The 12,791-nt window shown below is 46.0% G+C and overlaps 1 protein-coding gene across 1 annotated transcript in view; it reads left to right on the forward strand.

Moving 5' to 3' along the window:
• Window positions 1-12,107, forward strand: part of UBTD1 (ubiquitin domain containing 1) — a gene marked incomplete at both ends in the record, with an annotated part of 65,121 nt that extends 53,014 nt beyond the window's left edge. Inside the window, 2 exons of the mRNA XM_080694002.1 lie at window positions 9,758-9,985; window positions 11,722-12,107. Coding sequence (XP_080550128.1) covers window positions 9,758-9,985; window positions 11,722-12,107 — 614 coding nt within the window. The remainder of the gene's footprint in view (window positions 1-9,757; window positions 9,986-11,721) is intronic.
• Between the last annotated feature and the right edge of the window lie 684 nt (window positions 12,108-12,791).

A 12,791-nucleotide genomic window follows, 5' to 3' on the forward strand; every position in this document is an offset into this window, starting at 1 on the left:
AAGCTTATCTAGAACAGATTGAGCCCCAAGTCGATGCCACTAGATGCTTGTGCTGCTGAATCCAGCAGAGCTGCCCTGGGCCTGGACAAAGCCTCTCAGTTGCCGGCGACTGAAATCCGAGAGCTGCAGGACTTGGGCTTCCTGGTTCACAGCCACCAACCCCCTCACTTGGTTTCCCAAGCTCTTCCTGCCTTTCTGTGACTGCTCCCTAGAATCCCATGAATCCTCTTTCCTTATCACCAACTTTGATTACTCTTATTACTATGGCAGTAAGTTCTCATTGTGGAAAATAGAAGCCAAAAAATAGTTGGTAACTGCCAATGGTTGGTAATAGATACAACTACTGTTAATATTTTGGTATAAATTATTCTCGGCTTTTTTTGTGTGTGTGGTACTAGGGATGGAACCCAGGGACATTCGACCTCTGAGCTACGCCCTCAGCTCTATTTTTTATTCTTTATTTTGAAACAGGGTCTCACTGAGTTGCAAAGGGCCTCACTAAGTAGCTGAGGCTGTCCCAGAACCCAGATCCTCCAGTCTCAGCCTCCCAAATGCTGGGATTACAAGCATGCGCCACCACGCCCGGTTTAGACTTGTTATTTTTTGAAACAGGGTCTCACTGAGTTGTGAAGGACCTCACTAAGTAACTGAGGCTGTCCCCAAACCACAATCCTCCTGTCTCAGCCTCCCGAATGCTGGGATTACAAGTGTGCACCACCATGCCTGGCTTCATGTATACCTTTTGTAGGCCTTTTGTTTTTATTGTTGTTTGAGAAGGTGAATTGCTATGACTTCCAGGCTGGCCTTGAATTTGTAATCCTACCTTAGCCTCCCAGGTAGCTGGGATTGCAGGTATATACCAGTGCACCCAGATTATTATGCATACATTTTTAGAAACAGAAGCTGGAGCACAGAAAACTCAACTGTTCTGGAACCTTCTCTCAGTGTCCTGTGACATTCCCAGTGTTATTCTGTGCCCTTCCTTACTATCACAAAGCGGCTGCCACTAGGGCTTCTTACAGGTACAAATTTTTTTTTTTTTTTTTTTTTTTTGGTGGTACTGGGGGTGGAACCCAGAGGCTTTCTACCCCTGGGCTATACTCCCATACCGTTTTTATTTGGAAACAGGGTCTCACTAAGTTGCTGAAAACCTCACTAAGTAGCTGAGGCTGGCTTCGAACCTGTGCGATCCTCCTGTCTCAGCCTCCCAAGCACGGGGATTACAAGCGTGCACCACCACGCCGGCTACAGGTACAAATTTTATTTTGACTTTTTCCTAATGGTGTTTCTACTCTCCCTGCTTGAAACCTTTCTGAATTAAACAGCTTTGTAGATAAGTCTTCATCATATGCTTGGATTGTTTTCATAGAATAAATTCTTAGAAACCAAATAATTGAGCAAAGGGATGCATGATTTTAAGTTTTTTTGGTATTATACCAAATGTTCCCCTTTAGGTTTTACCAATTTGTGCATCATGTGAGTGTTCACATCCTTTCCAATGTCAATTTTTTGTTCAAATTTCTATTATATATATATATATATATATATATATATATATTTTTTTTTTTTTTTTTCCCTTTGCTGTACTAGGAATGGAACCCAGGGGCATTCTACCTCCGAGCTACACCCTCAGCCCTATTTTTTATTCTTTGTTTTGAAACAGGGTCTCACTGAGTTGCAGAGGGCCTCACTAAATAGATGAGACTGAAAACCTGGATCCTCCTGTTTCAGCCTCCCAAATGCTTAGATTATAAGCGTGCACCACCACGCCCAGGTTCCTATAAAATATATTTAAGTAACAAATTAAAATGGTCTCATCAATTTGCATAAATGCTGAGATGAAAAGCTTCTTTTTCTATTTCTGACTGAGTCTCTGCCTAAGATTGTATGCACCCGTGTGTGAGCTCAGACCTTGGGGCATGTCTCCTGTGAGTCCTCAGCTCTGGGCCTGGAGAACACAATGTTGGGTATTTTTCTGCTGCATTCCACCCTACTGGTAAAGGGATCCAACCCTGGGCAGAGAGGTGCTGCGGCTGCCCTCTGCTGGCTCAGAAGTGCAATGATGCTGCAAAGGAGTCGCCTGGCTCCTGGTGTTTTCCTAGGTGAACTTTGCTTTCCCTGCCCACCACCAACACCCCTTACTATGATCCTCCACCAAAAATGTTCTGCATGAAGGGGGAAGGATTCTTAAAAGCTATATCCTGGGTCACTGAGAATGCTGTTCATACATGGAAAGGCTGGCTCGCAGCGTAGGTCTGCGGATGAGAAGTACATACGTGACCGTTTGGAAAGCTAGCTGTTTCAGGTCACCCTGAAGGCTACTTCAGGGGGAACTCAGAGGTGACTACATTGAACGTGGAGACCATGCAGCCATGTTTGTTTGTTTTGTGGCCATGTGTATGTATTTTTTTTTTTTTTTTTTTTGGTTTTGTTGTTTTTTTTTTTTTGCGGGTCTGGTGATGGAACCCAGGGGCATTTGATCTCCGAGCTACACCTCCTGCCCTATTTTTTATTTTTTATTTTGAAACTGGGTCTCACTGAATTGCAAAGAGCCTCACTAAGTAGCTGAGGCTGTCTGCGAACTGCGATCCTCCGGTCTCAGCCTCTCAAATGCTGGGATTACAAGTGTGCACCACCACACCCAGCTTCCATGTTTATTTTTAGATCAGACTTTTAGTTAGAGAGAGAGATGTACATACACATAGAGCACAGGTGTCCTTGGGGTCACAGGCCAGCAGCCTCAGTTGTCTGAAACAGAACTTAAAGTTGAATGTTTCAAGATGTCCCAAAGCCGTGTTTCTTCCATAGGAGCCTCCTTCTTAGACAGTGCTGATACTTAGCTGTACCCTTTCTCAACCCTCAGCAGGTTAGGAATGCATTCACTAGGAGCAGCAGACAAAATGAGACACACTGGTCTCTATAGATGTGGGGAAACTAAAGAAACTAGCTCAAGAAATTAAAAGCTATTGCAATTAAAAAGCCACTGAAGCTAATTGTGGTGGCATACACCTGTAATCCCAGTACTTGGGAAGCTGAAACAAGAGGATCCAGGTTCAAGGACAGCCTCTACAGGGTTGTGAGACTCTAGCAACCTATAAAGAATACCTGTTTCAAAACAAAAATAAAAAGGGCTAGTGGTGTAGGTTAGAGGTAGAGCCCATGGGTTCAATCTCCAGTGGGGGGAGGGGAAAAGGCCTTTGAATGGAGGGGCCACAGCCCAGGCTTCCAGAGAATGTCCCTGCCTAAAGGCTTTGACTCCTGAAGGACAAAGCTCTGATCAGGGAGAGAGAGATTAATACCAAAGAACCAAAAAGTAAGAGTCCAGAATCAGGAAGTATGCATACCTTTCCAGGCCTGTCACTCCCCAAGCCAGTCTCTTTCCCAGCAGGTGACTCCCAAATTCCTGGGAAATCTGTAAATCTTCCCTGTGCACTGTTAATTATCCTACCAGTAAATAGGTTAATTTTAAAAGATACAACATTTTGAGAAAGCTGTAGTTTAGGGGACTTTCCAGCATTGTGTATTGATCCAATACTGAGACCAGACCAGAGACCAGACCAGTTTAAGAATCCATAGACTGACCGAACCACCCCAAAGCTGTCTTGAGTGCACAGACTGATGTTATCCCTACTTTCCCATACCATCCCTCACTACGTTTCCTTTCAAAGAGGAGCTGGGCCAGGCCCAGGGCCAGGGTTTGGCGGTGGCTCATGCCTGTAATCCCAATACTTGAGAGGCTGAGATAGGAGGATCTTGGGTTTGAGGCCAGCCTTAGCAACTTAGGCCCTCGGCTTTTGTTTATTTTTCAAAATAAAAAATAAAATAGAGCTGGGAGATAGCTCATAAGTAGAATGCTTCTGAGTTCAATCTCTAGTAACACACACACATATTCTTTCTCTCTCTCTCTCTCTCTCTCTCTCTCTCTCTCTCCCCCTCTCTTCTCTCTCTCTCTCACTCATTCTCTCTCTCTCCCTCCCTCCCTTCCTCCCTCCCTCTGCCTCCAAAGAGCCAGAAGCCTAAAAAAAAAAAAAAAAAAAAAACCTCCAGGCCAAAGTTCACCAAAACAAAGTGCATGGACCAAATTGTTGTTCTCTGTTTCTTCAGTGCTCCTATCTGTCGTTCACACTTAACCTTTGAGCAATCTGCTTTGATTGTTGTGGTTGGCATGAGGAAGGGATTCTAGTTCATGTTTTCCTGTGCGGAGAACCCTCTCATCAGCAATGTTCTTTCTCCTCTACGCAAGTTTCCACGTGTGCCAGGTCTGTTTCTTAGCTGGCCACGTAGAAGATTGATCTTTGGCAAAGAATGAGGAGGAGTTCCCAGAGACTGGGTGAGGTCAGCTCAGGACCAGCAGGGTCCTTGACATTCCTAAGGGGAAGGAATTTCAGCACCTGTCAGTAGAGACACAGAAATGTATTGAGGAAAGCAAGGAATGCATGTTGAAGGCAGCCATCTTGAGGATGAGAGGCACACTTTGGGGTTCCCAGCTCCTCTGTGAAAGGAGATTTGGCGAGGGGTGATACGGAAAGGTATGTAAAGGACATCAGCCTGGTGATCTCAAGACACTTTATGGTGGTTTGGTGATTCTCAGGATTCTTAGGCTGATGTGGTCTCTAATATCTGATCAGTTGGTAATGCTAAACAGTCTCTTAAATTAAAGCTTTCTCAAAATGTCCTTCTTCCTTTGCTTAATTGGTGGGCTAGTAGTACACAAGGTAGATATACAGATTTCCCGGGAATTTGGGAGTGACAAGCCTGGGAAAGTATAGAGAACTTTTTTTGTTGTGTGTGACACTAGGGATTAAACCCAGGAGCATTCAACCTCTGATTTTTTTTTTACCTCTGGTTTTATTTCTTACTTGTAAACAAGGTCTCTAAGTTGCAGAGGGCCTCACTAGGTAGCTGAGGCTGGCCAGGAGCCTGCAATCCTTCTGTCTCAGCCTCCCAAGTACTAGAATTAGCATACACTACCACACCCAGCTCTATATAGAACTTTAAATGAAATTATATTTCCTTGTCTTTCCTTTATATCTTCTTTCTACCAATTTCTAAAAATTTATTTTATTCTAGCTCAGGCTATTTTATTCCGTTTTGTTGACCTATATGTCTGTCCTGATCCAGTAGTCTGAGAACAGATTTTTTTTTGTGTGTGTAGACTGGGGATTGAACTCAGGGGCTCTTTACCTCTACTTCTGAGCTATACCTCCAGACCTATTTTATTTTTTTTATTTTGAAACAGAGTCTTACTAACTTGCTAAGGGCCTTGACAAGTTTTTGAGGCTGGCTTTGAACCTGCAATCCTGTCTCAGCCTCCCAAGTATAGAAATTACAGGCATGCGCCACCACCCCTGGCTCTGATTTTAGCTTTATAATTAGCATTGCAGAAATTCTCCTTTTCTTTAGTAGATAGTATCTTTGCTCTTTTTTTTTTTTTTCCCCCAGTACTGGGGAAGGAACCCAGGGGTATTCTACCTCTGAGCTATTTTTTATTCTTTGTTTTGAAACAGGATCTCACTGAGTTGCAGAGACTCACTAAGTAGCTGAGGCTGTCTGTGAACCGTGATCCTCCTGTCTCAGCCTCTCGAATGCTGGGGTTACAGGCATGCACCACCACATCCGGTCTCTTTGCTCTTTTATATACATTTTAGTATCAAACTTGCTAGGTTCCTTGGAAATAAACTCCCAGTTAGGAATTTTATTGGAATTACATTAAACTTATAGATCAGTTTAGGAAAGAATTACTATCTTTATGAATTATTTGAATGTTGCTTCCTCTCTATTCTTTCCATTATATCTTTCTGCAAATTTTGATTTAAGATGTTAGACCATCTATGTTTTATTTTTTTATTTTATTTTATTTTAGTTTAGTTTTTGGTGGTACTGGGGTTCCTGGAAGCCCATCTACCTCTGGGCTACACTCCCAGACCTATTTTTACATTTTTTATTTGGAAACAGGGTCTCCTAAGCCAGCGCGTGCGGCTGGCTTCGGACCTGCGCAATCCTCCTGTCTGCCTTCCAAGCACGGGGATTACAAACATGCGCCACCATCCCCGGCTGACCATCTAAATTTTAAATGTTATATTTTTGGTTTCTAGATGTTCTGTATGGTTCTTTATTGTGCATGTATGGTAGAGGCATTTGAATCCAGAGGCATTCTATTTCTAAGCTATACCCCCAGACCAATTTTTATTTCTTATTTGGAAACAGTGTCTCACTAGGTTACTGAGAGCTTCACTAAATTGCTGAGGCTGTCCTTGAACCTGCAATTCTCCTGTCTTAGCCTCCTAAGTACTAGAATTACAAGCATGCCCCACCATGCCCAGCTCTATGGTTCTTTAAAATCTTTTGGTTATTCTTTATAGTCTCTTATCCTAATTCGTGTGTGTGTGTGTGTGTGTGTGTGTGTGTGTGTGTTTTGCTGGGGATTGAACTGAGGAGTATTCTACCTCTGAGCTACCCCCCACCCCCATTATTTTTATTTATTTATTTTTATTTGGAAACAGGGTCTCACTAAGTTAATGTGAGCCTCTAAGTAGCTGAGGCTGGCTTCAAACCTGCAATCTTCCTGTCTTCAGCCTCTCAAGTACTGGAATTACAGGCACGTGCCACCACTCTCAGTCTCCTAATTAATATTCTTAAGACTCTCTTATTTTACGAACTTAGTATTTTGTAGTCTGCCTGGTTCTTCTGTCAACCGCTTTTGCTGACTCTGGTTTAAATGTTTCATTCCTTGGAACATTGTGATTTTTTTTAATCTGACATTATTTATTTTCCTTGAAACTTTACTTCAGGTATTTTTTGATGCTTGGATTGAAGTTGTTTGCCTTCAAAGAGGGTTTTCATTTCCTTCTGCCAAGCCCAGAAGCTTTTAGTTGAATGTTTGGCCTCAGTTCTCTGCCCACACAGGTAGCTGTGAACTCAGAGGGCAAGCCCTACCTCAGGCAAATCATTTAATCTTTCTAATCCTATCATCTGTGAAACACCAATAGTAGTACCTACCTCTAAGGCTACTGGGATATTCAAATAGGAGAGTATAGAAATAACACTAGCATGTCTCCAAACAGTTGGGGATCAGTGGGTTCTGTTCTCTCTCACCAAGTAGTCCCCTCTGGCCCAAGCCAGTGGGAGAGCCTGGCGGCAGCCCCAGCCTCACATACAATGGGAGCTGTGAGTGTAGTCCTGGCTCCTGGGAATCCTCTGCCTTCAGCCTAGAGATGACTGCACCGTTCAATGCCATCTCTGTCCTCACCCCTGACCATAGTCTGGGGTGTCTTGGAAGTCACTTGGATCTGGATAACAAGAAAAATAGCATTTGACATAAATGTTTTCTTCACATGCTGCAGGAATTGGTTGATTATGATTTAAGAAAAATTCTTGGGTTGGGCTGAAGGTGTAGCTCAGTGGTAGGGCAGCTGCCTAGCAGGTGTGAGGCTCTGGTTCCAGTCCCAGCACCATGCAAACAAACAACAAACTCTTTATAATTATCTTATTATATTAGTAACAAGACATTCAAATTTTTTATAATTTTAATCATATAGAAGTTGACAGTAATATAAAAGATGAGACAAAAAGAACGTTGTATATTGGTATAAAAATCTTAAGCCCTTTCTAGGATATAAAGGAATAAATTTAATAGGGTAAACTGAAAACTATATTGAGAAATACAGGGAAAGGGACGCAGGAAAGACTATTTAGGCATCAACAGTAGTTATGCCTGAATGGTGGAATTCTGAGTAATCTCCACCCTTGAGTAGCAGCGTGGTAAAAACTATGTTCTGAAGCTGGGTTTTGAACTCAGAAAGTTGGCACCGATGTGGCCTTAGACAGATGACAAACTCTCTGGGTCTTATTTTATTTATCTGTTGGGTTGTTTGTTTGTTTGTTGTGGTACTGGGAGTGGACCCAGGGGCATTCTACCTTTGAGCTACACCCCCAGCCCAATTTATTATTCTTTATTTTGAAACAGGGCCTCACTAAGTAGCTGAGGCTGACCATGAACCTGAGATCCTCCTGTCTCAGCTTCCCAAGTGCTGGGATTACAAGCTTGGTCCACCACTCCCAGTTGTTGGGTTGTTTTAAAGATCTTATTTCTCCTGTCATACCTCAAAATAAGTAATGATGGCTAGGGATGTAGCTCAGTGGTAGAGCCTTGCTGGCACGCTTGAGACCTGAGGTTCCATCCCAAAGTCAAGTGCCTACCTTGTGACCCGGCACGTGTCGGCTCTGTAAATAGTGGCAGTTGCTATTTAGCACATTTACCTTCTTTCCAGATTTCTTTTATGCCGAACATACATTACTTTATAATCAAAGAAAGAGTAAAATTTAAACTTCAACACAATAAAAGTTGTACAGAGGAGTTGAATATAGTGGTGTACACTTATAATCCCAGTACTTATTAGCTTGAGACAGGAGGATCATAGGTTCACAACCAGTCTCAGCTACTGAGTGAGGCCCTTCACAATTTAGTGAGACGTGTTTCAAAATAAAAAATTGGGCTGGGGTGTAGCTCGAAGGTAGAATGCCCCTGGGTTCAATCCCTAGCTTCACCACAAACAAAAAGTTGTACAGACAGTCCCCAGCTTAAGGTTCTTCAACTTTCTGAGGCAAAAGCAATACATATTCAGTAAAAACCACGCCTTGAGTTTTTGGATTTGGTCTTTTCCCAGCTCAGGTGACATGCAGTGGGTCATGTTCTTTTTTTTTTTCTTTTTTTTTTTTTTTTTTTTTTGTGGTACTGAGGGTGGAACCCAGGGGCTTTTCTACCTCCGGGCTATACTCTCAGACCTATTTTATATTTTATTTGGAAACAGGGTCTCACTAAGTTGCTGAGAGACTCATAAGTAGCTGAGGCTGGCTTCGAACTTGTGCGATCCTCCTGTCTCTGCCTCCCAAGTGCTGGGATTTCAAGCGTGCACCACCATGCCCGGCTCTTTTTTTTTTTTTTTTGGTACTGAGGGTGGAATCCAGGGGCTTTTCTACCTTCGGGCTATACTCCAAGACCTATTTTATACTTTATTTGGAAACAGGGTCTCACTAAGTTGCTGAGAGCCCTACTAAGTAGCTGAGGCTGGCTTCGAACCTGTGTGCTCCTCCTGTCTCAGCCTCCCAAGGGCTTGGATTACAAGCGTGCGCCACCACGCCCAGCTGTGGGTCTTGTTCTTGATACTGGTTGGTGGCAGCTCCTAGTGGACCACCAGTTGTGGGGGGACACAGTTGGTCCTAGACAGTGTGTTGCTAAGCTCTGGTGTTCACCAAGTTAGGGGTACTAAATGCATTTTTTTTTTATTTTGATGGTACTGGGGTTCCTGGAAACCCTTCTACCTCCGGGCTACACTCCCAGACCTATTTTATATATTTTTAAAATTTGGAAACAGGGTCTCCTAAGCCAGCGAGGCTGGCTTCAAACCTGTGCGATCCTCCTGTCTCTGCCTCCCAAGTGTGGGGATTACAAGCGTGCACCACCACGCCTGGCTTAATAAATGTATTTTGACTTGGCATATTTTCAACTTAAGACAGATTTATTGGTACATAACCTCATTGCAAGTTGAAAAGCATCTGTGTATAATTTGGTGACAATATTATTTTACATCCTTAAGTTGGGTTTCCAGACTCTTCCCTGCTATTAAGAAAGGGTCCCAGAGACCTAAATACCAAAGAGCCAGTGAGCAGGGTGCTGGGCAGTAAGGGGCAGGGAGAGAGTAGATTGCAGCCCATGTGGCTGTAGAGATGCTGAGCCTCTCCCTCTGAACCTGTCCAGGACGCAATGAGCCCCTGAAGAAGGAGCGGCTCAAGTGGAAGAGTGACTACCCCATGACGGACGGGCAGCTGCGCAGCAAGCGGGATGAGTTCTGGGACACAGCGCCTGCCTTCGAGGGCCGCAAGGAGATCTGGGACGCCCTCAAGGCCGCCGCCTACGCTGCGGAGGCCAACGACCATGAGCTGGCTCAGGCCATCCTCGATGGAGCCAGCATCACTCTGCCTCATGGTGAGCAGGCAGGACCGGGGCTTTATACCAGCTGGAGCTGGTGGCACCCACAGCTTATCAGTGGGGTCAGCCAGTGGCTAGCTGCGCATTAGGACTTTTTATTCCAGCTGCTGGAGACAGGGGAGTATGTGTGTGTGGCTATTTACTTGTTTACTCAAGCAGTCCTTTTGGAGCATGGATCAGGAAGAGAGAAAGAAGCGCAAGACACAGTCTCCACTTGCCTAATGAGGTGACAGACAGTGAACGTGCAAGCCAAAGACTTACTCAGGGCAGTTTTGGGTCCCAGAACATTTGAGGCACCAATCCGTTGGGTCATTTATGTTGGGCACTGAACTGGAAGCTTCTGCTACGTCATCTCATTTAGGTTCACAGCAGCCTATGGGCTGTGAAAAGCAGAGCGTAAGGGTGGAACTACAGAGTCACAGACCAGGCCTCAATGTTATTGTTTCTCAGCTTGTGACCTTTCCCAGCTGTGCGACCTTGAGCAAGGCTCTTCTCACATTAGAGCCTGAGCACTTTGCAAATGTAAAGGGACACAGCTGTTAGGATTCAGCAAGATGTGCATAACATCAGCTAGTCCAGTCTCAGCACTAAAGAGGTGTCCAAAGCTTCTAAAATGTGCTTCTACTGTGTTGCACCAGTAAGGAGACTGAGACCAGCACCCCACACGGGTGCATGGCAGAGTTGGAAGCACAAATGAAAAGTTTAGTGATGTGCTAGAACCAACTGAGCTAGGGACTACCTGTTGGAGCCAGGAGCCAGCCTTAGGCCTCCCTTACTCCAGCCCTGTGTTCCTTTGGTCATAACGCTGTCCAAGGGAGACCTGACAAGTGTGAGCCTGGGACTGTGGGGTGGCCATGGTGGATGTATTGATTTGCTTAGACTGCTATTACAAGGTACCACAGACTAGATGTCTTTTTTTTTTTAAATATACTGAGGATTGAACCCAGGGGCATTCCACCTCCAAGCCATAACCCTGGCCCTTTTGTTTTGTTTTTGAAACAAAGTCTTGCTAGGTTGCTGAGAATCTTGCTAAATTGCTGAGACTGGCCTCAAAACTGTGATCCTTCCATCTCAAGTCTCCCAAGTATTCGGATTACAGGCATACGCCATGTCTGGCTTCATGCGCCATGAACTGTGAGGAAGTATATGTTCCTCACAGTTCTGGGGCTGGAAATCCAAGGCATGGTGCTGGCTGGTCTAGATTCCTGTGAGGATGCTCTTCCTGTCTTTTTTTTTTTTTTTTTTTTTTTTTTTTTTTTTTTTTTGCAGGTCTGGGGATGGAACCCAGGGGTATTCAACCTCCAAGCTACACCCCCTGCCCTATTTTTTATTCTTTATTTTGAAACAGGGTCTCAGTAAGTTGTGGAGGGCCTCACTGAGTAGCCAAGGCGTCCGCGAACCGGGTGGTCTCAGCCTCCCAAATGCTGGGATTATAAGCATGGCCACCATGCCCGGCTTCCTGTCTTGCAGATGGCCGCCTTCTTGCTGTGTCTTCACATGGTGGAAAGAGGAAGAGAGAGAGCGCTCTGCTGCCTCTTCTCATAAAGCAATAATCCTGTCAGATCAGGGCCCTTTCTCACAACCTCATTTAGCCAGAGTTACTTCCGTAGACTCCATCTCCAAATAGAGCCACACTAAGGGCTGGAGTTTCAGCTTGAACAGTGGGGGACACGAGCACTCTGTCACAGAAGTGAGTCTCCAAGCCAGCACTGACCACTCTGCCTTTCGCACAGGCACCCTCTGTGAATGCTACGACGAGCTGGGCAATCGCTACCAGCTGCCCATCTACTGCCTCTCACCACCCGTGAACCTGCTGCTGGAGCACACCGAGGAGGAGAGCCTGGAGCCCCCAGAACCCACGCCCGGCGTGCGCCGTGAGTTCCCGCTGAAGGTGCGCCTCTCCACGGGCAAGGACGTGAGGATCAGTGCCAGCCTGCCTGACACTGTGGGGCAGCTCAAGAGGCAGCTGCATGCCCAGGAGGGCATCGAGCCGTCCTGGCAAAGATGGTTCTTCTCCGGAAAACTGCTCACAGACCGCACACGGCTCCAGGAAACCAAGATCCAGAAAGATTTCGTCATCCAGGTCATCATCAACCAACCCCCACCACCCCAGGACTGATGGGCCCACAGGCTTGTGGGAAGACAGGCCGTGGGGGGCCTCTGCAGGGCTGAGGCCCCGGCCCGGAGCTCCGGGCCCACCCTGCTGCTGCCTTCGAGTGCTGTTGTTCTCTTCAGGGGCATGGCCCTGCTCTATGGTTCTGAGTGAGCTGTGAAGGGACCCTGCCTCTCAGTGCCTGGCACTGGGGGAGCAGTGCTGCCACACACAGGCCTTGCCAACCTTGTCAGAGAAAAGGCAGCCCGGGGCCTGGAGGCCGCAGAGCCCAGATCTGTCTTCTGGTGCCGCGCTGCACTCACTCCGGTTTTCTGCTCAGGGTCGGGAAGCAGCTGCTGTCTCCCTCCTCTGCCCTGGGCATGGCGCCAGTCCCCTGGAGGGGCGGGAAGCACCAGTCAGCCCAGGGTTCAGGGAGCCTGAGGCAGGCGGCCCTCTGCCTCTCCCTGCCCACAGCACAATCGGCAGAGGAGACAGGTGGCCGGAGGGCTGGGCTTTGTGGCAGGGGTCTGCACAGGGCCATCTCCTAGCTGTAACCCAAACTGGAGGGGTCTGCAGCTGGCCATGGCCCTACAGCAGGTCCTTGTGTACAGACATATCTGCATATTTATCAATAAAGCCTTTTGCTCCTTCTCTGTTGCCTGGCGTCTGTCTGCCTTGGAGTTTTGCAGTGCAGTGGAGCCCCAAAGCTCC

Source organism: Muscardinus avellanarius (assembly GCF_963383645.1).
Source record: "Muscardinus avellanarius genome assembly, chromosome: 4".
In the NCBI taxonomy this organism is placed as follows: domain Eukaryota; kingdom Metazoa; phylum Chordata; class Mammalia; order Rodentia; family Gliridae; genus Muscardinus; species Muscardinus avellanarius.